The sequence below is a fragment of the Clavelina lepadiformis genome, chromosome 3 (assembly GCF_947623445.1).
Source record: "Clavelina lepadiformis chromosome 3, kaClaLepa1.1, whole genome shotgun sequence".
NCBI lineage: Eukaryota > Metazoa > Chordata > Ascidiacea > Aplousobranchia > Clavelinidae > Clavelina > Clavelina lepadiformis.
Window position 1 is genome coordinate 24,676,316 of NC_135242.1, and position 23,460 is coordinate 24,699,775.

Sequence of the window (23,460 nt, forward strand, 5' to 3'; positions counted from 1 at the left end):
ACTTGGTAATCTTCTGTTGCCTAATTGTCAACATGTCAAAAACATGCAACAAGCTGGCAGTAGGCCGGTTTGTTAAGCCTCACTAACGTAGACAAATTAATACTGGCCATCTAAATTAGGCCCACGCACTTCACATTTGGAAATATAAAACAGCACTCCCTTATTTCATAGCAATCTTATATTTAGCAATGTGACATGACAATTAGCGACTATGGTGGCTAAGGGCTAAGACAATCGGCTAAATTCCCAGCCCTAGTAAAAACAACGCGAATATAGCCTATACACAGGGTTGCCATCAGTCTCAACTCAAAAATAAGGACGACTAGAAAATGAACGAGGAATACCACCTTAAACAGTGTACAACAAGAGAAAGCAACCAATGTTCCTAAAAAAAAAAAACCATAGATAGATATCATACAGATAGACGACAGATATCTACCCATAGATAGATATCATACACACAACTCTATAGATATATAACACGTCACTGTTATCGTCTCGTGAAAGCAAAATACAACACGCAAAGATTTGGTAAAGTTTTTAAAACTTCCTCGTGCATTTGCTGATGTTTTATTCTTGAAATGATAAACGTAGATAGACGTCATCTGCTCTGCTTATTCGACCATGACTAATACATTGGCTTCACGAAAGCAAACGTTTTGCTTCAAAGCTCACACTTTCAATCTTTTTTTCAATCTTTTGCTTTGTACATGTGGCAGAGAATTTGGAGCAAACTTTTGATAATTCATTAATTCAGAAGAATTTATTACTCTGTTAATCATTTTAATGCTGGAATACAATCTTTGTGGGCTGGCATAACATAAGTTGCTAATATAACACTTTTTATCACATTTATCAATAATATAGCAGTTTTGCATGCGATTAACAACGTGACGTGACAATTAGCGACTATGGTGGCTAACGGTTAAAGACAATCGGTTAAATTCCAGGCTGGAATTTCCAGGCCTAGTAAAAACATGGCGAATGTATTCACGTGAAACATATAATTGAATGACGGTGTGGTGCCAAATTTTTACCGGGTATTGTGACGTAAAAATGTCGCATGACTCAGAGTTTGTCTTCCTACAAACTTCTTAAGTTTGTTTTGTTATTTGTAAGTTAAATTTGTATCTTTGAGTTTAATACGACGGCAATCTCCAAGGTTTTGAATGAAAATCTTACACAGAGTCATGCGTCATTAACACGTCACAATGCCGCGAACAAATGTTACACAACAACCGCATAATGACGTGCGGTATAACAGATTGACGGAATGTATATATTATGACGTAACAGAGGCGGCAACGTATAGTTACAGTTTGCTGCGTTGCCGGTCTAAATACAGTTCAATGTTTAAAATCAACATTAAATTCAACAATAAAATCAACTCGTGGATTTCATTCAGTCGCAACGAAGTTTCATTTTAGTTTCTTTAAGAGGTTCACTGTATCCCTTCCAATGTTGCCAAATAATTCCATGCTTCCATCCACTTGATTGACGCATCCAGACTCCATTGAGGTATGAATGGCCGCAGCTGACAAACCACCATCCCTGGGATCCTCCCCAGTTAGTTGCGCAGTTGTAACCACTAATATTTTAAAACATGAAAGATTAAAATTACTTTGTTGCATCTATTTATATTCTATCTTATACGTTACTGGCAGGATATAACTGAATATCCTACTGAGGTTGTGGCGCTTAATGTTTATTGAGTTGAACATATTTGTTCCTGAACATAAGATGACGTACGTCCAGGAATCGTTGTCGCTATCTTCCGTCGAGAATGGGCGACCATTGCTTAAGTCCATACTATCCCCGGCATTTCCGCTGTATCCGGAAACACGAAGCCGATATAAATTTTCAGCAGATTCGATCGAAAACGAGCTGCAAAAACAACAACTTGCTTTAAAAGATTCGAATCCACACAACTAAGTTGTAATTTACTCCACAAAGTTTTGCGTTGATTAATAAATGTAAGATTTTTAACATCTTTGTTATTTATGTCACAACAATCGTCTTATGACCTATAATCGGCGTGACGTTGGTTTCCATCGAAATCCCACAGCTCTATCTTGAGTCTGCATCCTCCTCCACGCGTCATCTCGTGGATGTTGTCGAGTCCTGTAAGTAATGAAGCACGAATAATAAGAACGAAAAACATCAAAATAAAATGCGTTTAAGTTGAACAAACTTCCTCTTACCAAGCCAAAATTCTCCATCAATCTGGCCAAAACCGTTCGCGTAGTCGGCCCATCGTCGCTCGAAACTAACACTTCCGTCAATTCTTCTTTGAAAAATCTGTTGGTAATTTGATTTTACATTTTAGCACAAGTGTAATACGTTTAATTTATATGTTTAAATCATCTTCAGTTTATTACGTCATAATACAAGAAGTACGGCAATATTTACACTTAGCTCACAATACGCAAGATATATCTTGTCAAGTTGGATCTCTTATTCCAGTGGCATGTTCATATTGTTTGCTAACAATTTCAAGTTAAGAAAAGTTTAAACTCATATTATAAGTAGCTGTTTGCTGCAGATGATTTGGGTGAAATTAATCAGGTTTACGTGGCGCTGGTTGAATTTCGCTCGTTTTCACTGCAAGCGACTTATGCAGTTCAATGCAATTGTTTCGCATGCTGCATAAACGAAGCGAATTAGACACAACAGTCATGTTGGCATGCAACACAGTAATTATTAGCGCACAGTGATTTTTATGCATCGTAGCATGTGACCCAATGTGGGCTTATGATCGTCTCTGCACAACCGCAAACGACTAACACTCCCACAGCAATCATTGTTCCATTGTTGCGGATAGTTGCATTAAACTTACAAATACACGGTTATATTAAACAGTTTTCAACCCAATTGTTTGAGTTTGTCGGTAAGCGTTTTTCGAATCAACCGCAAGTTGGCAAACAACCTTCATTCAACGTTTTGGGAATTAAGTTTCAGAAAAGTGGAAAAAAGCACATTTAAAAATGCGCGAATGCGTGTGAAAACAAATTCATTGTCGTTTGTGTTTTCTTACATTCTTGCTACAATGCAAATGAATAGCACACAACGCATTGCCGCCTTGAAATCCACACAACTTGATAACTATAGCTTCAATACTACACAGTAAGTGTATATACTTATATGTAAACTTTTATACTTTTCAATACTACTGTAATTTCAATATAATTTGTAAGCTATTCCAGTTATAACTGTGGAAAGATTTTCACTCACTGTCCATCCATCCTCGCAGTAAACTTCAACACCACTCGTCAAAGTGTTGCGACCCTTGCTTGCTGACGGAGAACATGACGTAATAATAGATGGTGTTGTCGTGGTAACAGTGCTGGTTGCAGTAGATGGCGTTGTCGTGGCAACTGTGGTAGTAGCCATGGTCGTGGTACTGGGAGGTGTAAGAAGCTCCTCGATTTCTGGAAACAATTTTTTGTTGTAAACAAGATTGAATTTTTCCTGCAAGGTTTCAGGTAAAACTCGCCCATAAACATACAATTAAACAAGACAACAAGCATAGACTATACCGTATGAGCGCTATATAAGTGTTTGCGCGTAGATTGTAAAATGTCTGTAGTCCACATCTTTTGGTAGGTTTATTGCAGAGTTCTTTATGCTCGCAGGAGAAATGACGATGATTAAAATAATTAATCTATGATCAGAAATCAACTTACTTGTCAGTCTGGTGACTATGTCGGTCCCTAGCGACCCCAGTGCGCACGATTCTCCTTGCATCCCCTTCTGTCCAGCTCCTCCGGGTTCTCCTTTGGCTCCTGGATCTCCCTGAGCTCCAGGAATTCCAGATTTTCCAGATCTGCCGACATCACCTTTGTCTCCTTTCTGCATGCTTGATTTGACGACGTCATCATCACAGACAGTGGTAAGGACTTGACGACATTGTTGCGAGTAGGTCATCATGACGAAACAAGCCAATGAAAACAGAAGAATCAATCCTCTCATGGTTGACTATGAAGATCTTCCGTTGAAGTTGATGATATGAAATCCTACCAAATCGCTGCTCTGTATATAGCCGTCTGTTGAAGCTCGTGGCTTCTAAGATGACGTAAAAAGGTCTCGGCAATAAGGTCGTCAAATTCGAAGATCACGTCATCATGGCACCTTATCCAGACCAAAACTATGTTGTTCGTGAACACAAAAGCAGTAAAAAGAAAGAAAGGAAGTGAGAAAGTTTTACGTCAAGAAATGTGGGAAAGTTGCCAAAATTACCTGTTTTATTTTCCTGGTCATGCTCAAAACAGATTCATTGACGTAATAACTTGATTGTTTTCCGGGAATATTCACAAAACACATTTCCAACAACTTTGCTTGTGACGCAAGATTGCTTATCCAATCATAGTCTGGCTCTGGTTTTGCATCATCACAAGCTGATATGACGCAATCCAACTCATGGTGACGTTATTTTCGAACATTATGGAAAGTTGAATTGCTTCGAAAACGATAGAAATAAGTTTAATTGTTATTATCAGGTTTCATTATTGGCTTTTCTTAGCTACAAAAACCCACTCGAACGTCAAATAACGAGATGCTTATTGTTTCGTATTACAGTGATATTGGCAAAGAAAGCATCTTCCGATTTCTTTACGAGATGTTTTTTCAGCAACGTAGCAAATTATTTCCTCAAGTCAACGAATATGTTTCTGCTGGTAATTGTTCTATGGCTGTGCTATGATTTGTTTCAGAACATCTTATTGGTTGATTGCTTGCTAAGAACACCAACACCTGTTAAACGATGCAATTTCGATTCAGTCATTTGGATTAGAAACACAAAGTGTGGAAACATATCACTTAAATTTACACGACACGCAAATTCCTATTTGAGGCGGCAAGGGTCGGCATGCTTAGTGGGTATTTCACGGGCACATGAAGCGTGTGTTTAGGTTACATGCTCGGTCGCTTAAAACGAAAAAAAATAATGTATTCCGGCTGATGGTTGTTTCGACTTAGGTAATTCCCCATAACAATATAAGCCGGTTTAGTAAATTGAGTTTTATAGCACTTGTTTGTGTGCTGAAAGCTCTGACGACGTCCTAATAAATGGCGTAAAACTTTGCATGGTTAACGGATATGTCCGTAGTACACTGTCAGGTTCTTATCGAGGTAACGGCTTCCGCAACAACCGGGCTTTCTTCAGTCACTACTGCAATGACTCGCACGGTCAATCCCACCATTTAGTAAAACGGGAACAACGAGTAGAAAGTTAACTGCGCGCTGGGATGTCAACTAAAATACTCGTTCATGGGCCACGACTAAGAAAACGTCTCTACCCAAGCCAGTCACATCTTGAATCCTTCCTATCAAAGTCGGTCACCCTTCCCATCTTAACATGCGGTACCTCGACCTAATCAACCGAAGAGGGAAAGAATGAAATCAAAGTGTCGACCTTAGGAGTTAGGCCCAAGCAAATGAGACTTGGGTGTGAACAAAACAAACGGTACAGTGCAGGGATGGCGAAACACTGACCTGCGTTATCAGTGATCCACTTGTCGTTTCATAAATTATAACAAAATATGAACAAATGTTTCAGTGACAAACATGGTAGTAAATATTTGCATCAAGGTCCAGCCTAATTTTAATCTCGTACCGGACTGAATTTCCGTACAGCACACTGGCACTACTACTCGGCCCGTCGTAATGCGTTATCATGCCTAGTCTTGGGGTTTGTGACGTAACAAGGATATTGTGCTGTTCATTGTTAGCAAATGATTTTGCTGATTTCTACCATTTGTAGTGATTGCCTGATGACGTTTAGGATAACTCATAAATTGCATAAAATCAAGGGCCGGGAATCGCCTTAGCCCAGATATAAGGCTGCAGGTGTTAAGCTGAAAACTACACATTATCAGTCCAGGAATCCACACAAATTGCAGTGAAGATGCAGCAGCAAGTTTCTGATCGATCTCGACATTTAATTCAATCCATGACCTCACTTGTACTTTTTCCAGGTTAAAATTTCATTTGTGACTCGTTCAATTAAAAAGGTTCGCCACTCTAACGCCACCCATGGGTCTAACTTCATTTTCAAAACAATGAAAAGTGCAGTAAATTCATACTGTGAAACTCTCAATTACGTAAATAAATACTAAAACAGTGAACGCAAATTGAAATAAGAAAAATATATCGTTACACATGCAATTAAAATAGGTTTTGGTTAGCTACTAATAAAATGGTTAATTGTAACTTTCGCTCTGAATTTGACATCGATGGTCGCACTTACTCCAAAGGGGCCGCATGCTATTTGCAACTTTGACGTGCCTGGTGAGAACAGAGAAATGAAATTATGCTTAAGTAGAGAGATAACTGAAGGTAGAACAAGGTGCTATCACGGTGTGTTCTGTTGTTTTTTTACTGAGAAAGGTATAAGTTTAAACTCCCACGAGAATTTTTGAGGAGGAAAATGTAACTTTCAACAACCCACTAAATAGAGAGTTTGCAAAAGCAATGATGAAACACATTTAGCCAGTTCAAATTACAAGTTATGTGAACTTTCAGAAACATTATGCAGATCTTTGGTTGAAGTCCTGTGCGAAGGTTTATGTCAGGGTAGGAAAAAAATCAAGTCTTTCAAGATATGTTGTGGCCTGCACACTGTCAAAAGTCGTTTTACATGTACAGTAAATTCCTCCTTGAGACAGATACAGGAGGTAGAGAAAAAATTATAATCGGCGATTGAACCCGGCCTAAGAACTTGAAACCAGGGATTTGGAAGATGCACATTTTGCTGAACTGGTTCTTGAATAAACTGAACGAAAAACTCAATCGAAAAAAGTAAGTAATTGAGGAATTTTCCCAACAGAATCAAATTACTAACTTAGTTGGAATAATAAACATTTTAAGAAAATGCAGTAATTTTTAATTTCAATCCATGACCATGGAATTAACAAGCGTTTGAAATTAACATTCGCTTTGCAGGTGTATGGGTAGTGGCTAATTCAAACAGCAAATGCATTGCAACGTTGTTTTTAAAAAAATCTCACTATTTGAAGATTTGTTATTATTAGAACGCGCATACACGCTAACAGAGCACAAGGTCAATGAACAAAGCAACAACGTACTTCGTCATAGCCTGGAACTCACTGACAGGAAACAATCAAACTTTTGAATGAAGCAAACTGTTCCACAAACTTAAACGACGACAATAGTCCCACAGCATTTGAGGTGACGATAATATGAAGTATCCATTATGCTATAGCAGGAGTGTATAAACTTTATATTAGCGCTTTATTATAAATCGACTCTAACAATCTTAGTTTGTGTTATTTCTACAAAACTTACACAAAATCGAATGATTTCATAAACTTTAATTTGTGTACTTTTCAAGAACCGTGCTTAATACTTTGGTGATCACTCATGCGCGACGCGATATATTTTTCATGATTTGTCATTGTTGTTGACAAGTGATTATAAAATAAACCTATACTGTATACACTAAGTTGGGTTGTTTGTTGATTTCTCAAATTTCAATTGTTATATTCTTTCTATTTCTAACGCATATTGCTTACAGAAAGACGTTTACAACATTAAATTATTATGTTGTAATTCTTAGATACCAGAATGGTTATGTTCCGCATTTCTTGTCGTGATCCTCTTACTTTCCATGTGACCATAGATGACGGGGGTTCGGCAACCATGGCATGCTGGAGATCATGGAGTTCCTCAAACCTGATACCCAGACTGACCAGAGTCATGGTCCATTGGCATCCCTATAATGAGGCTTATCAGTCTAGAAACTATAGACGCTTCTCAGAGGTGGGCAGTCTGAACTTTGAAAGTACCGTCGGTAACGGTACCGGTACTTGGCAAAAAAATATATACCGGCGGTGATGGTTTTCCGTACTATTTTAAAAAGTAGTCGGTACTTCGTCGGTACTCGGGACCGGTACTTTCTGTGTAAAAAATGCTGCTGCAAATGCAATGTTTGCCGCTATTATGACCCGGTAAAGGTTACTCCAGGCCAAAACATATGTGACGTTACTCGCTTGCAATTTTACTTGGTATTTCCAGATTAAAAAACATAAATAGGTGCTAAAATTGGCATTAACGGTTAATTAACACGTATATTTGAAAACACATTCGTTAAAGTTATGAAATAATCACGTGAAAAGTACCGAGTACCGTGACGGATTGAAATATTTTGTAAAAGGAGTTCGGTACAGAGATTTGGCATTTCTTTTTCAAAAATACCGACGGTAACGTTACTGGTACTAACAAAGTACCGTGGTACAGTAAATCGTTACTATTGTACTGCGGTACTGCCCACTTATGACGCTTCTCTAGACGCAGAAATGCACCAACTGGACACTTAATAAAGTGATCCAAATGTTTCAGGCAGAAACCGGGTCAGACGTTGAGTACGTATTTGGAGTAGAGATTTGGAAGATACGCATTTTGCTGATCAGATTCTTGGATAAGCTGAAGGAAAAACTCAATCCAAAAAGTAAGTAATGAAGGAATTTACTCAACAGAATCAACCTACTAACTCAGTTGAAATAATGCTCGTTTAAAGAAAATGCAGCAAGATTTCATTTCGTTCTATGACTATGACACCTGATAGTTTGTAAATAATATTCATACATCAGGTGTATTACCTTATGGATGGTGGCTGATTCAAACAGCAAATGCATTGCAACGTTGGTTTTTGATTTTTGATAAATCCCAATACTTGACAGATTTGTTATTATTAGGACGTGCATACACGCTAACAGAGCACAAGGTCAATGAGACAAACAACAACGTACTTCGTCATAGCCTGGAACTCACCGACAGGAAACAATCAAACGTTCGAATTAAGCGAACCGTTCCAAATTTTTAAACGACAACAGGCCCACAGCATTTGAGGTGATGATAATATACAATATCCATTATTCTATAGCAGGAGCGTGTAAACATTATAGGCCTATTAGTGCTTTATTATAAATCGACTCTAACAATCTTAGTTTGTGTTATTTCTACAAAACTTACACGAAATCGAATGGTTTCATAAACTTTAATTTGTGTAATTTTCAAGAAGCGCGCTTAATACTTTGGTGCTCACTCATGCGCGACGCGTTATATTTATCATGATTTGTCATTGTTGTTGACCAGTGATTATAAAATAAACTTACCGTACACACTAAGTTGGGTTGTTTGTTGATTTCTCAAATTTTAATTGTTATATTCTTTCTATTTCTAACGCATATTGCTTACAGAAAGACGTTTACAACATTAAATTATTATGTTGTAATTCTTAGATAGCAGAATGGTTATGTTCCGCATTTCTTGTCGTGATCCTCTTACTTTCCATGTGACCAGAGATGACGGGGATTCGGCAACCATGACATGCTGGAGATCATGGAGTTCCTCAAACCTGATACCCAGACTGACCAGAGTCATGGTCCATTGGCATTCCTATAATGAGACTTATCAATCTAGAAACTATAGACGCTTCTCAGAGGTGGGCAGTATGTACGTTGAAAGTATCGTCGGTAACGGTACCGTTACTTGGCAAAAAATGTACCGACGTTTCCGGTATTTGGTATTTGGTTTTCGGTATTCGGCTGCTATTTAAAAAAGTAGTTCGGTACTTTTTCGGTACTCGGTACCGGTACATTTTGTTTAAAAGATGCTGCTGCAAATGCAATGTTTGCCGCTATTATGACCCGGTAAAAGTTACTTCAGGTCAAAACATATGTGACGTTACTCGCTTGCAATTTTACTGGACATTTCTTGACTAAAAAAGACCAACAGATGCTAAAATTGACATTAAAGGTTTAATTAGCACGTATTTTTGAAAACATACTTGTTAAAATTAGGAAATAATCACGTGAAAAGTACCCAGTACCGGGACTGATACCAAATACAAATTTTTGAAAAAGGAATTCGGTTCAGAGAATCGGTACTTTTTTTAAAAGTACCGACGGTACTGAAAAAGTACCGTGGTACAGTTATTCGTTACTATTCGGTGGTACTACAGTATTCGGTACTATAGTACTGCGGTACTGCCCACCTATGACGCTTCTCTAGGCGCAGAACTGGACCAACTGGACACTTAATAAAGTTATCCGAATGTTTCAGGCGGAAACCGTTTCAGACGCTGAGTACGTATTTGGAGTAGGGATTTGGAAGATACACATTTTGCTGATCAGATTCTTGGATAAGCTGAAGGAAAAACTCAATCCAAAAAGTAAGTAATTAAAGAATTTTCCCAACAGAATAAAACTACTAACTCAGTTGAAATAATGCTCGTTCAAAGAAAATGCAGAAAATTTTTAATTTAATCCATAGCTATGACACCTGACAGTTTGGAAATATTCATACATCAGGTGTATTACCTTATGGATGGTGGCTGATTCAAACAGCAAATGCATTGAAACGTTGTTTTTTAAAAATTCACATACGTACTTGATAGAATTGTTATTACCATAACGCTCATATACACTAACAGAGCACAAGATCAATGAACAAAACAACAACGTACTTCGTCATAGCCTGGAACTCATCGACAGGAAACAATCAAACTTTTGAATGAAGCAAACTCTTCCACAATCTTTAACGACGACAACAGACCCATACATTTGAGGTGATGATAATATGAAGTATCGATTATGCAATAGCGGGTCTTGCTATAACTTTACATTAACACTCTATTATAAACCGACTCTAACAATCTTACTTCGCACTAATTCTTGTGCATTTATTCATAAAATCAAATGACGTCATAAACAATACTTTATGTACTTTTCCAAAACCGTGCGCGCTCATTACGTGGTGATCACTCATGCGTGACGTGATATGTTTTCCGTGATTTCATCAATTTAGTTAATTTTCGTGTTATTATTTTATCACTTTAAACATTGTGCAGTAGCTTACTTCAACTTCTCAGTTCACAAAAATAACCGAACATCTATTAATATGTCATAAATGACAACAAGTAATTTTAACATTGGTCCATTTCATACATTTACTTTGCTTTGCTTTAGTATAGGTCGTGAGCCTGCTAGGTCGTGAGCCTGCTAGGTCGTGAGCCAGTTCGCAAGTATTTTCTAAGCTATTTGCCAGAAATTTTATCGCTTTAGGAAATACTCGAAGTAGCATAATTAGTTTATTCTACAGTTTTTGCATGTTCAGTTCGTATGTGTAGACCTCAAAGTGTTTTATCTTTATAGATCAGTATTTTTGATATTGACAACACTGGTAATATTTACCTAGTGTAGCTTTTTCTGCTGAGCCTTCTGCGTACTGCTCTGCTCAATCCTGACCCGGTTTCTTGGATACTAAAACCGTACAAAGGCATAGGCCGAGGCTACGGCTTGGTTGGGTCGGGGCGGTCGGGCACAGCGTTGGGGTAACGGCAGTAGCTTAATTTTGAGGACTTCGGTAGCCTATAATGGAAACGTAATAATTTAAAGTCGAGCCACGCCCATGTTTACGTTTGAAAATTTAATATCATACGGTACCGGTCTACCGCGGTATTATTCATTTTTCACCTTTGACTGACCAGACGGTATTAGCAATCTGTCAATGCCAGACCTATATAACAAATTTTAGTATAAGAATGACTATTTATTGGTGCTTAAGGTTAGAAAGTGCGGCAATTTTTGACAAGAAAACGTGACTTTAAGGATCCTAGGCCTATAGGCAGGGTTGCCATACCGTCCTTATTTATAAGATTTGTCCTTATTTTAAAGGTCCGTGTCTTAGAAAATATGTTTGTCCTTATTTCTAAGAAATGTCCTTATTTTCACTTTCGTCCTTATTTTTAGGGCGGAGGTGGGCACTTTTGTCCTTATTTTGGGCATTTTGTCACCTTTACGATACCATTTTGTACCAAAGAGATACCAAAATTATGAACATGCAGATAGTGTCTTGTTTTTTTTTTAGGAACATTGGTTGCTTTCTCTTGTTGTACACTTTTTAAGGTGGTATTCCTTGTTCGTTTTCTAGTCGTCCTTATTTTTGAGTGGAGACTGATGGCAATCCTGCCTATAGGCTAGCTTAGGCCTAGTTGTATAGTTTTAGCTTTACGGTCAGACCTTACTGCCGTGCTCGTGTGCACTTAATTCTTCGTTTATTTATTACAACTGTGTACTGCCGTTAAATTTTCCTTTATACCGCCGAATTTAACTTGTTTGCTTTTGTGAATTTCTGTAGAACTGCGTGTTTCGATGTGAAAGTCAAAAATTCCATGTTTGTGTTTACGAGCTATCGTACACACATTCATGAGTGTCCCCGCCACCTGGTTATAGCCAACCTGGAAAGTGTGACACTTTTTGATGAGCTCTTAGGGTGGAGATCGGCTAAAATTGAGCTACAGTGACAGACTGAATGCAAATGCAAATGATTTGCTAGGCTAGGTACGGTTCTCAGTTAACACTTTCCCAAGCTAAACAGAAAACCTGTGTGGGGTCTCTTTTTATTGGCCATAAATATGCAATGTCTCTGAAAATAGAGGAAACAGTGGGGGCCCTATCCACAGTCTTGAAATGTCTCGAGGATACAGTTGTCATGCTTTCCACCATGGGGATAGAGAGTTAGAGTGTCAGACGGTTTCGCAAACTAAGCTAAGTATGGAGCGACATGCATCAGAACCGTGATTGTTGAAGAATTAGCTTATTGCATCACAATTGTTTCTCATTCAGACCTTATAAGTCATCTGAATGTTCAGTCCTTAGCTTACAGTTTGGTTCTTTAAAATAATGAAAAGTTGGCAGAAATCATATTTACAAACACACTTTTCCAGCTCGGCAGTTCGTCACCTGTGACATCAGTGCAAAGTTATAGTTTCACTGGTCTATTTCTCGCTTGCGCTGGAATTTCTTGACATTAAAAATCTTACAATCAAAAACAACACGACAGACTGTGTGCTTATGAGTGAATGTGCTTAATGGCCTAATTTGTTGTTTGAAAACCTTTATTAGCTGGTTTAGTTGAAATTATTATCTTACAGCCTGGTCATGATTAAAAAAAGAGTAATTTCTTATATTTTGTTGCCTTACTCTAGATTTCCTATATTCTGTAGGTGCAAACATGTTCAGTCAAATTTAAATCGCCTTTTGTCAAATATTTGCCTCAGTGTTACATGAAATTTATATAAATTTTTTAACCTGTGATACACAGCTTTATATGTTGAAATTGTTTCTTAGGTTTATCAAACAATCTTCAAACGCAGCGTAACAGGACATTATCTGTCCCTGTTCTGAATTTCTCTACTAGACTGCTTTTGGGATTGTCCAAAATGTCAATCTTTAAAAAGGCCCACAAGAGTCCTGCTGACATTGTCAAAAGTCTCAAATCGGTTCTTCATGTTTTGTTCGAACAACAAACGAGTGGGAAAAAAATGGACAAGGTAACGACAATATTTTGGTTCGTTTGCAAGCGCTGTCATTACGATTCTGTTTTATGTTAAGGCTCATTGTTCTTGAAAACACTTCAGATACGTGGTTTTACACATTTTCATTTTCAATGGTTTTCTTTATCACTCTACAAGCGTTTCAATGCTTCCTTGCCTAATGCCATGCACAAGATCATGTGCAGATTTTGCTAATTTGTAATTAATTGGAAGAACGAATTACGCAGGGAAATTTTTTTATTTTTAACCAATCCCAGTTAAATACAGAACAGCGTCCTTTGATACGTCCTGTTACCTATTTAGTGTTCATTGTCAAATTGTTCCACGACTAACAATCATTCTATTTCAGTTGTTTAACTACTTTAAATCTAGACGAAAATAGCCATTAGCGATTGATAATAATTTTTGCTTTCAGGCTTTCGAAGATCCGATGAAGAACCTGGCTTCGATGAAGTCAATCATGTGTGGCACCGATCAACACGAGCCGCAATCCGAGCTCGTGGCTCAACTCTCCCAAGAACTATACAAGAGCGAAATCATCTACATAATTTTGACAAACTTGTCTCGGATTGATTTTGAGGTTGTGAACTATGTGTGCGTGCTGTATATGTACTTGTAATTTTTCCAAGTTCATCAAAGTTATGAAACCTGTGCAGTTAAATCGTCGTTCCAGCTATTTTAATGATTTTAACATTATCAGGGTAAAAAAGATTTCACACAAATCTTCAATACGTTAGCGAGACGACAGATTGGCAGCAGACAACCCACCGTCGAATTTTTATGTAAGAAGAAGAACATATTGGACATCTTAGTTGAAGGGTAGGTTGCATGTTCGTGCATGTTAGTATCGTTCATTTAAAGTCGAAGAAGAAGATTTTATTTCTCACTAAATCTCACTTAACGTTCATTGTTTTTGTGATTTTTCGGCAGAGTTTTTCAGCATAAAACCAAACAGAATCATTCATAAAGGTTCCCACTTTTCTTTCTCCAGATACAATGACCCAGACATTGCCTTAAACTGCGGCATTATGCTGAGGGAGTGCATTCGATATGAATCCCTCGCAAAAATTGTTTTCGAGTCTGAGAACTTTTTTAAGTTCTTCGAATACGTTGAGATGTCCACTTTTGATATTGCATCGGATGCCTTTGCCACCTTTAAGGTTAGTTTGCTTTTGCTGGAGTCGTTTGCTCAAAATTAAGATTGTCGATGTTGTTGTAAAATTGGATTAATTTTTACACAGGACCTGCTGACACGGCATAAAGTTTTCTGCTCTGAATTTTTGATTAAAAACTACGACAGAGTGTTCCCAGCTTACACCCGCTTGCTTGAGTCGGAAAATTACGTGACTCATTGTCAATCACTCAAGGTTCGTTGCTTCAAAGTATCTGCCGTTTTATCTTAAAAATTGATGTCTATGTGTTAGCCTAAATCACTTCAGAAACTCTAATATATTTCCACCAATACTATACAGTGTTGACCTGTACAAGTGTATGTATATGCATAGGTTGTGCATTCTGAAATTTTGTTGCTGTTTTATTCACCAATACGATGCGTAAATGAGCTTTTTGCTTGAAAAGTTCTTTCCTTTTAATATTACCTCATACATGTAAACTGAAAATAGTGTGACAATAATTGCTGTGGAATCTTGGTGTTTGGTGTTCCAAACACAACCCCCTTTAAGAGTAGGTCCCAAAAAAATGGCCCCATCACCTGGTGTTTGTGGTTCATGGATTTGGCCGAAAAGTTGGCCGGTTGCATGTTAGTATCGTTCATTTAAAGTCAAAGAAAAGGATTTGATTTCTCACTAAATTTCACTTAACGGCCATTGTTTTTATGAGTTTTTCGGCATAAAACCAAACAAAATCATTCATAAAAGTTTCCACTTTTCCTTCGCAGGTACAATGACCCAGACATTGCCTTAAACTGCGGCATTATGCTGAGGGAGTGTATTCGATATGAATCCCTCGCAAAAATTGTTTTTGAGTCTGAGAACTTTTTTAAGTTCTTCGAATACGTTGAGATGTCCACCTTTGATATTGCATCGGATGCCTTTGCCACCTTTAAGGTTAGTTTGCTTTTGCTGGAGTCGTTTTCTCAAAGTTAAATTTGTCGATCTTGTTGTAACATTGGATTAATTTTTGCACAGGACCTGCTGACACGGCATAAAGTTTCCTGCTCTGAATTTTTGATTAAAAACTACGACAGAGTGTTCCCAGCTTACACTCGCTTGCTTGAGTCGGAAAATTACGTGACACGTCGTCAATCACTCAAGGTTCGTTACTTCAAAGTATCTGCCGTTTTACCTTAAAAGTTGATGTCTATATGTTAGCCTAAATCAGTTCAGAAACTCTAATATATATTTCTATCAATGCTATACAGTGTTGACCTGTACAAGTATATGCATAGGTTGTGCATTCTGAAATTTTGTTAGTGTTTTATTCACCAATACGATGTGTAAATGAGCTTTTTGCTTGAAAAGTTCTTTCCTTTTAATGTTGCCTCATACATGTAAACTGAAAATAGTGTGACAATAATTGCTGTGGAATCTTGGTGTTTGGTGTTGGTTTGGTGTTGTTCCAAACACGACCACCTTTAAGAAGAGGTCCCATCACCTGGTGTTTGTGGTTCAGGGATTTGGCCGAAAGCAAAGTTGGCCCCATTTTTCTCCAGTTGTCTATCATGATAAAGATTGTCCTAAACCCTCGTTGTACTATTCTCACAAAGACTCACCTTATTTGCAATTTGCCATTACTAAGCTCATTTGTCCACCAGCATCATGTGATTGTGAAAGTGACTGGTCACATTAGTGAGATTATCAAACACAGTAATATGCATTGGGAGTGGACAATCGGGTGATTGTGGTTCAAACACTAAGCTGGTTACCGGTCAGCTTGATTACATGTCAAAATACAAGAAAAATTGTGGGAAAAATGATCCTATTAATCGGTTGACATTTAGTCAAGTTTCTACTGTGTGTATAAGTTACAGGCTATGCTCTGCATGTGGTGTGACAATTTCTAAGCTATGGTCGTGTAAATTTGTTATTTGGCTTTGAAAAGTGCTTTCTGGTTAGAAAGTTTGAACACACACAGAAATAGTATTGAAAAATTTGTGAATGAATGCGCTTGTCTTGTACGAGAAGATTTCCAGCTGATTGTAATCTTTATTTTATCCCGATTTCATTCAAGCTGTCTCGGATTATTGTTACAGTAGAGCACACAGCTTTTTGAGTAAAATGACCTCATAGATCATGTTAGATGTTGCATAGTTCCATGCTTAGACGCTTTACACATACCAAGCCATATGAGCCAACACATCATGTGATTTCTTGTAAAATCATATTTTATGTCCGTAGCTTACTTTGCGTTGCAAGAGCAATTACTTTCCATGTGACAATGCAATGCCTAGTTATTATGACATCATAAAGACAAAGTATGGAAGTTTAAAGACATTTCTATTTGTTTTTTTGCAACAATGTTGCATTGTTCTGTCATAAAAATATAACTGAACATGTTCATTTCTTTATAATTTATCCCCAGTTACTGGGTGAGCTACTCCTAGATCGTCACAATTACACAATTATGACGCGTTACATCAGCAAGCCCGAGAACCTCAAGATCATGATGAACAATCTTCGTGATCAGAGCCGCAACATCCAGTTTGAAGCTTTCCACGTTTTCAAGGTAAGACTGATCCCATGCTTACCTGAAGCGTGCCACCATGCTTAATGTAGCGGTCATGTCATTGGGTTCACCACCTAAGGCAGGGATGTCCAACCTGCGGCCCGCCTGAGATTTTTGTGCGGCCCGTTAGTCATTTTCACTCCAAAAGTATGTACTTTATGTACCCATTTTTCTTGAAATTTAATAGGTACATTGAATTATTTCAAGTGACAATGCGGCCCACTTTAATAAAAGGTTGGAGATCCCTGACCTAAGGTCAATTACCATTGGTTATGCCGATGTGAGTGACCAATTCTTTTAAAATGTCAAGTTCAATTGCTGCCTTAAAAAATTGCTCCAAATTTAATTCAAAACGTGTTTAGTTACGGGAAAAAGAATGGTTTAAAATGGTAACTTATCTAACTTGCACTTGTGTGGTAGATTTTGTGTTGTTTTTTCTAATTTTACAATTTCCTTTTCATATTTGCATCTAGTTTCATTCAAACGTTTTCATTTTCAAGGCGAAGATGAAGAGAAACTCACTCGATTCATGGTTCCTATGACGACGACCTTTCACTCATTGCAGCAGATGTTACAAAACGCGTCAAGTAATGCGTGAGTCATCATAATGTCTACAACGCTTTCCTGAATAGCACTTTTTGTAAAGAACCTTACCCCATTTGTACTATCCAACTGAAAACAATCCCAAATGTATATAATTATATGTATTATGATGCGTATGAAATAAAATGTGACCCAAAATGGCGGAATAAGAAATTTCTTTTGACAATGGCCCCTGGTACTTGTGCTTTTTAGCCCAAAATTATACAAAATTCTCTTTTGCAGTAAGTTGTTGCGGGCTTTTAAATTTGATATAATTGGCACTTTAGTTTATTGGGATAATGTTGCGCCAGAAAAGTTCAGGTCTTGTCATTATCATTGCTGTCCACTTGGTGGTGTGGTGGACATGGAGGTGGCACCGACATCGAGGTATTTAAATTTGCCGTTGTAGTGATCCCAGGCATTGATATAATGCTTGCTCTTGTCTAGAAGTCCTGGTATATATATGATATATACTCATCCAAATTGGTGCAAGACCATATAAAATAATTTGTCAGATTGAAAATTCTACAGATAAGCAACGACTTAAGCTGTGGCTGTGAGAAATCATTGCTTAAGTGTTGTGAAGAGTTTCTCCGTAGCGAGGATAAAAATTCCAATGCCATACTAACACATTTTTGTGCAGATTATTCTAAACAACCAAGATTTGTTAATTCCAGGACAATGTCGTCTCACGCTGTCCGCACACTTCTCGGGGTAACAAGGGACTGTCGGGGGCTCGCTTACGCTTTCAACACGAAAAGCTCGTACATGATGCTATTTGATATCATGTGAGTGACAGCGGTATGAGATGTCTATGTGATAAGTTAATGGAATGGAATTATATTTAGTGGTTTATTTGGTTTAATTTTTTATTCCTAGATATCCGACTTTCACCGACATTCTTCAAAAATCGATTGAACTGTGGTCACATGACCCGGATGTGACAACCCCAGTTTTAAAGGTCGGTAGAAAATCTGCTGCTCTGCGCCCTCAAGTGATCTTTGTTTCGTGCAAATATTAAAAATGTTTTTGTCATTGTCAAGTGCAATGCATAGCTTTTCATTTGTGTATCCCATTGTCTGTCTTTAATTGTTTGTGTTATTCCCAACTGCATGTCCAATCTCCATCAATAACTTCATGCCAATGTGCATCTTCATCTTTAAACAGCTTTTTGCTGAGTTGGTTTTGAAGCGAGGACAACGTTTGGACTTTGACGTCGCCTCCCCGAATGGAATATTGTTATTCAAGGAAGCCAGCAAGCTTGTCTGTGGATATGGTAGGTCAAGTATGATCACCATTTGGGAAGTTTAAAATGATTTGATTTCAGGTGTGTAAGTTTGGTATCGCGACAATTCTAAGAATTACGGTCAGGTTTCAAATTGTTAAAAATTCCGAGGGGCGAGAGTTGGAATTGATACGTTTCTATCGCCGAGTAACCTGGCAAATTTGTGTGCCATGTGGACTTGAAGATAAATTTGTTTGCTAATTTCCAAGAATATTTCACAGATAAGTTACAGAATTCAGTGTTAATGCGAACAATGTATATCCGGCAGGTAATCGTATTCTCGCAATGGGGGAGCCACCAAAAGATCAAGTATTTTCACACCGTTTGAAAGGGATGTCGCTTTGTTTTCGCTTGCTCAAGAACGCGCTTTGTGCCGGTTTGGTCAACTTTGGTGTTTTTCAACTCTACAACGACCCGACGTTGGAAGACGCTCTCAATGTATTTGTGAAGCTCGCAACGTCAACTGACAGCTCACATTTTCTAGTAAGCGTACAACAACTGTCTTCTATAAGGTTTTATGACTTGGGTGTGTCTGTATTTATGGGTTGGGGTTAAGTTTGAGTTAAACTCTCTGCAGATTCTCTGAGTTGTAATGTACATGATCAAACAAACAGGATTAAACACCTGAAAGTTTACGAAGCATTGAAATATTTTTTTCCCTTTTATACCAGGACTACCCAAATTTGAGTTTGTCGTACTACTCCCTGCTTGAAGTTGCAATGCAGGATCACATGAACTTCGTTAGTGGGCTGCCTCCATCTGTCGTATATCACTTATTGAAGACTCTCACCGATGGACTTACTGGCCTGGGTAGGTGGCCTGGTTACTTATGTGTTGATGTGTTTGTTATTTCTATGCCAGGGTTTGAAAGAGATCATGAAACATTTTTTGAAAGATTTTGCTGTTGGTCTTGATCTTGCCGTACTTTTAACGTCTAGCTATTTCTTTTCGGTTCAGCTGGTCATTTAGCTTCGTGATCAACTTCACCTTCCATTATTTGTGTTTCCTTGGTTTTGAATTATGACTGGCTCGAATTTCTTCATTAAAACTTTTTTTAGTTATTATGGCTAACGGGATGTGACATATTTTTGGGCAATCTCACTGAGATATCCAAAATATTTAAGTAAATACACGAACCATACACTGGGTGAAGAAAATAATTATGTAAAATCTTGTTGTGGTCGGTCAATTTAACTCCGAACAATTTAACCAACGGTCAGTTAAACCTTCGATAAATCAACCCAAGGACCATTCAACTCGCAGATGCTGGTTGGGGTCGTCCTGGGTTTAATCGCTCGACAACCAAAGATTTTATTTAAGTGTTACGCGTATGAATTCTACGATAATTGAATTTACAACTTTCTAAAATATGCATTTTTTCCTTTCACTACTGTAGCCGGCCATTTGAAAACTTGCCAAGTACATTCCTTGTTAAGTAACAGTTCCTTTACAATGACGTAACAATCACTCCATTCACTACATCACTATAAGATAGCGCTGACCCACACAGCAGATAGACCCATACTTCAGCAGTTGACGTAGGTCGGGCTTATAAAATATGATGCTTGTTTCAGACACTGTGATATGCACTTGCTGTTGCAATACCTTGGACCACTTGGTCACTTATCTCTTTCGCATCGGCAGCCGGGCTCCAGCGCTCTCTAACGGCGACATCACGTCTGCCGTATCCCTCAAGCGGCGACATAATGAAGTGGACCGCCAACGCGAGCAGCACTTTCTTCAAATGATGATTGACAGGCCGGACATATTACAAACAGTGACGTGGCTTCAACTTTAACAGAATATTTGTCGGTTCCAGAACGTTATTGTAGTTGTTAAAATAATAATTGTCTTATTTTTCAGGCGTTGTCAACCGTGCTTCACACAATTATGTTTGAAGATTGCCGGAACCAGTGGAGCATGTCCAGGCCTTTGTTGGGTCTTATCCTGCTCAACGAAGAGGTACTGGACGCGTGGTGGCGCTATGGTGCCCAAAAAACACTTGTTGAGATTGCAACTCTCGGCCAAGTCCATGAAAGTTTTTCTAAAATGGGACAAAAAATCTAATTCGTAGCAAATTGTTGAGTTATGTTGTTGTTAGTGAAAGAACTGCTAAGCCGTAGCTACATCGATGCATTTCCTGCAGTTTTGGCACAAAAAATTTTTAAACGCTAGACTACATTTAACTACGTGGCTAACCAGGAGCAGCATGATTGCATCTGGTAAAATTTTCACCTTAAACTTACGAGGATAACTTCCTTTCCACAGCACATGCCGACGCTGCAGAAGACACTCTGCGAGCCCGGGGTCGAACACGGGCGGCTGAATCTCGAGTCGGTGTCGAATTGTTTTAACCAATTGATGTTTTGCGTCGATAAGAATCTTCATTCCAAGACACGTGACAGGTGCAATTTGCGTTGCTTCTTTAAGCTTGACATGAGCATGTGGTTGAATTTGCTGGTTGAATACCTTCTGCTTTTTCAGATTTACGCAAAATCTTTCCATGTTTCGACGAGAGGTGAACGATATAATCAAAGGAGCAGGTTCAGGTCAAAACACTGGAGTCGGACTCGATTTAACCGCAAACAGTTCAAATATGATGACGTGACAAGCGCTTCTGTGACGTAATTCGCTATGCAGTAAACTGTGACTTTCCACTGTTTTGTCGTCGTTTATCGCGCATATTAACAACGCTTTCATTCGGTTAAAATTTGAGTGTGAAATATCACAAGTGACATCTCACCGCAATTACCTGTCATTATTGAGCAATCATTTTCGCCGCTAAAAATCGTTTGATTCGTCAGTTTTCCGCTGATTTCCTTTGCAATAATCTGTGCTGAATGGTGCTTGTTCTACAGTGAGTTAAATAATGTGCAAGGGCTTGAGGACAAGAAACGACCGTGAAAACGCGTTCTTTTCAAATACAACGACATAATTAATGCTTTGTTTGTTCCTTTATACAACTTGCTGTGGTCCGTACAGTAGCTTAGGCTGCTTGTTTCACTTCGTCTGATGTTCACGTGAGTGCAGGGCTTGAAATTCGGCGACGTTTTGCATGAATTTTCTTGGTCTTGCCGCAGAGTGGAAATTTGTTTACTTTGGAACTGTTTGAAAAGAGGTTTAGTTTCATGTAAACACAATCAACCATCTCCAAGTGCAGTACTAATTACTTAAAACTAACACGTCAAAAAGTATATGCGTCTGGTTTTGGAATATTTTGCTCAGAATCATATGAAACAAAAATTAAAAAAATAATTATGTTAAAATGTCGAACAAGGCCAATGCAGTAAGTTATATGAAAACGTTTATTTCACAACTAAGGAATGTGTTTACTTTAATTATTTTGTTTTATATTTACCGTTTATGACTTTATGGCAACAAATGTCCGCTTCTAAATTTTAATAAACGATTTTGAAACGTCATACCAGAGTTAATCGTCCAGTGCTGTGCTGAGGAAGGGAACGAAACACCGGAAGATTCGCTTGAATGCAAACTGAACGTTTTAAATTCTGCGTATATGTTTAAAACAAGTCAACGTCTGTCAATCAAACACTGGCGGATATGACGTTTTAACTGGTAATAAAAGAGGAGAAATTCGAACCAGATTAGATTAATGCCTTAACAAGTGAAGCGTTTGATAACGTAGCGATGACGTCATATTGTTAAACACTGTGTTTATCAATGGCGGAAATTTTAGTGGTGGAGTTAGTCTGGGAGACATTAATACTGGAAGGAAAAAATGGGCAAAGTCAACTCATAGAGCATATGTTCACTTCAAATCACTTTAAAATTTTTCGTGTTGGTTTATTTTGATTTTTTAATTTTTTGCAACGTTACGAAACTTATTGATCGAGCACCAGTGCAAGCGCATACAGAACAGCAGCAACTTACTTACTTCCTTGTTATTTGAATATGCTTATCGCTGGTGTGTTACCAACATGTAAAAAAGTGCTATATTTACGATGATATTGTCACCACCTGCGTCAGCACAATTTTTTCTTTCCCCAAGTTGAAGACGAAAAATAAAATGGATCAAATCTACTTCCTTCTACTTTCTGGTGAATCCCCCAATGTGCTTCTTTTTTCTGTAGGCTCCTTGCCTGATCCAGACATCCGAAATAATGTGACATCATTTTTACTGCATGACCTTCTCCATCCTTCTCCGTTCTTAGCTATTTTATGGAGTGTTCTTCCGTTTGTAACAAACACAGTAAGTAGTTTCATAGCCTCGAAGCTGAAGGCAGCGTCGATGAATCCGAGTAAAATTGTTTAAAACTTTTTTGCAGATAAACAATTCCAACCGCAGTAACATTTCTAATGACATGTTTATTAAATTTCTATCGCATAACAGTTCCAATTCCATACTGGAACTAGAAGACAGTGCGATTAATTACAGAGATAAATATTTCAATCGTAGATCTGTTTTCAGATAACTGGTTCTGGGCTGATTTATATAGGCCTGTTGTGAATTCAGGATATGATTGGATGTGCAATACCACCATAAACATTAAAACGCATTTGTTTGCAAGCGATTTTACTTGCATAAGAATGTAAC

At 38.0% G+C, this 23,460-nt stretch overlaps 3 protein-coding genes across 4 annotated transcripts; 2 read left to right on the forward strand and 1 right to left on the reverse strand.

The window, feature by feature from the left end:
* Window positions 1–463: 463 nt before the first annotated feature.
* On the reverse strand, window positions 464–4,239 carry LOC143449055 (microfibril-associated glycoprotein 4-like). Its single transcript, XM_076949096.1, has 6 exons — window positions 3,684–4,239; window positions 3,232–3,428; window positions 2,202–2,298; window positions 2,025–2,121; window positions 1,750–1,884; window positions 464–1,588 (listed from the first exon to the last, which is right to left on the reverse strand). The coding sequence occupies exons 1-6, from the start codon at window positions 3,967–3,969 to the stop codon at window positions 1,402–1,404; spliced, it is 999 nt and encodes a 332-aa protein (XP_076805211.1). The 5' UTR covers window positions 3,970–4,239; the 3' UTR covers window positions 464–1,401.
* A 1,997-nt stretch (window positions 4,240–6,236) lies between these two features.
* On the forward strand, window positions 6,237–15,385 carry LOC143449066 (calcium-binding protein 39-like). 2 transcript variants are annotated; one of them, XM_076949115.1, is made up of 14 exons: window positions 6,237–6,795; window positions 7,029–7,185; window positions 7,574–7,776; window positions 8,356–8,464; window positions 8,712–8,865; window positions 9,258–9,460; window positions 10,081–10,189; window positions 10,451–10,585; window positions 13,149–13,351; window positions 13,770–13,934; window positions 14,055–14,173; window positions 14,346–14,514; window positions 14,596–14,721; window positions 15,252–15,385. In XM_076949115.1, the coding sequence occupies exons 9-14, from the start codon at window positions 13,241–13,243 to the stop codon at window positions 15,258–15,260; spliced, it is 699 nt and encodes a 232-aa protein (XP_076805230.1). In that variant the 5' UTR covers window positions 6,237–6,795; window positions 7,029–7,185; window positions 7,574–7,776; window positions 8,356–8,464; window positions 8,712–8,865; window positions 9,258–9,460; window positions 10,081–10,189; window positions 10,451–10,585; window positions 13,149–13,240; the 3' UTR covers window positions 15,261–15,385. The 2 variants fall into 2 exon arrangements, with proteins under 2 accessions (XP_076805230.1, XP_076805229.1); XM_076949114.1 differs by having other exon boundaries at window positions 9,258–10,189.
* A 1,513-nt stretch (window positions 15,386–16,898) lies between these two features.
* LOC143449048 (exportin-7-like) lies at window positions 16,899–21,643 on the forward strand. The gene is made up of 12 exons (XM_076949086.1): window positions 16,899–17,038; window positions 17,539–17,632; window positions 17,864–18,007; window positions 18,298–18,408; window positions 18,500–18,581; window positions 18,788–18,896; window positions 19,174–19,388; window positions 19,577–19,715; window positions 20,480–20,682; window positions 20,769–20,867; window positions 21,174–21,310; window positions 21,390–21,643. Exons 2-12 carry the CDS (start codon window positions 17,568–17,570, stop codon window positions 21,511–21,513), a joined length of 1,428 nt encoding a protein of 475 aa, XP_076805201.1. The 5' UTR covers window positions 16,899–17,038; window positions 17,539–17,567; the 3' UTR covers window positions 21,514–21,643.
* Window positions 21,644–23,460: the final 1,817 nt, after the last annotated feature.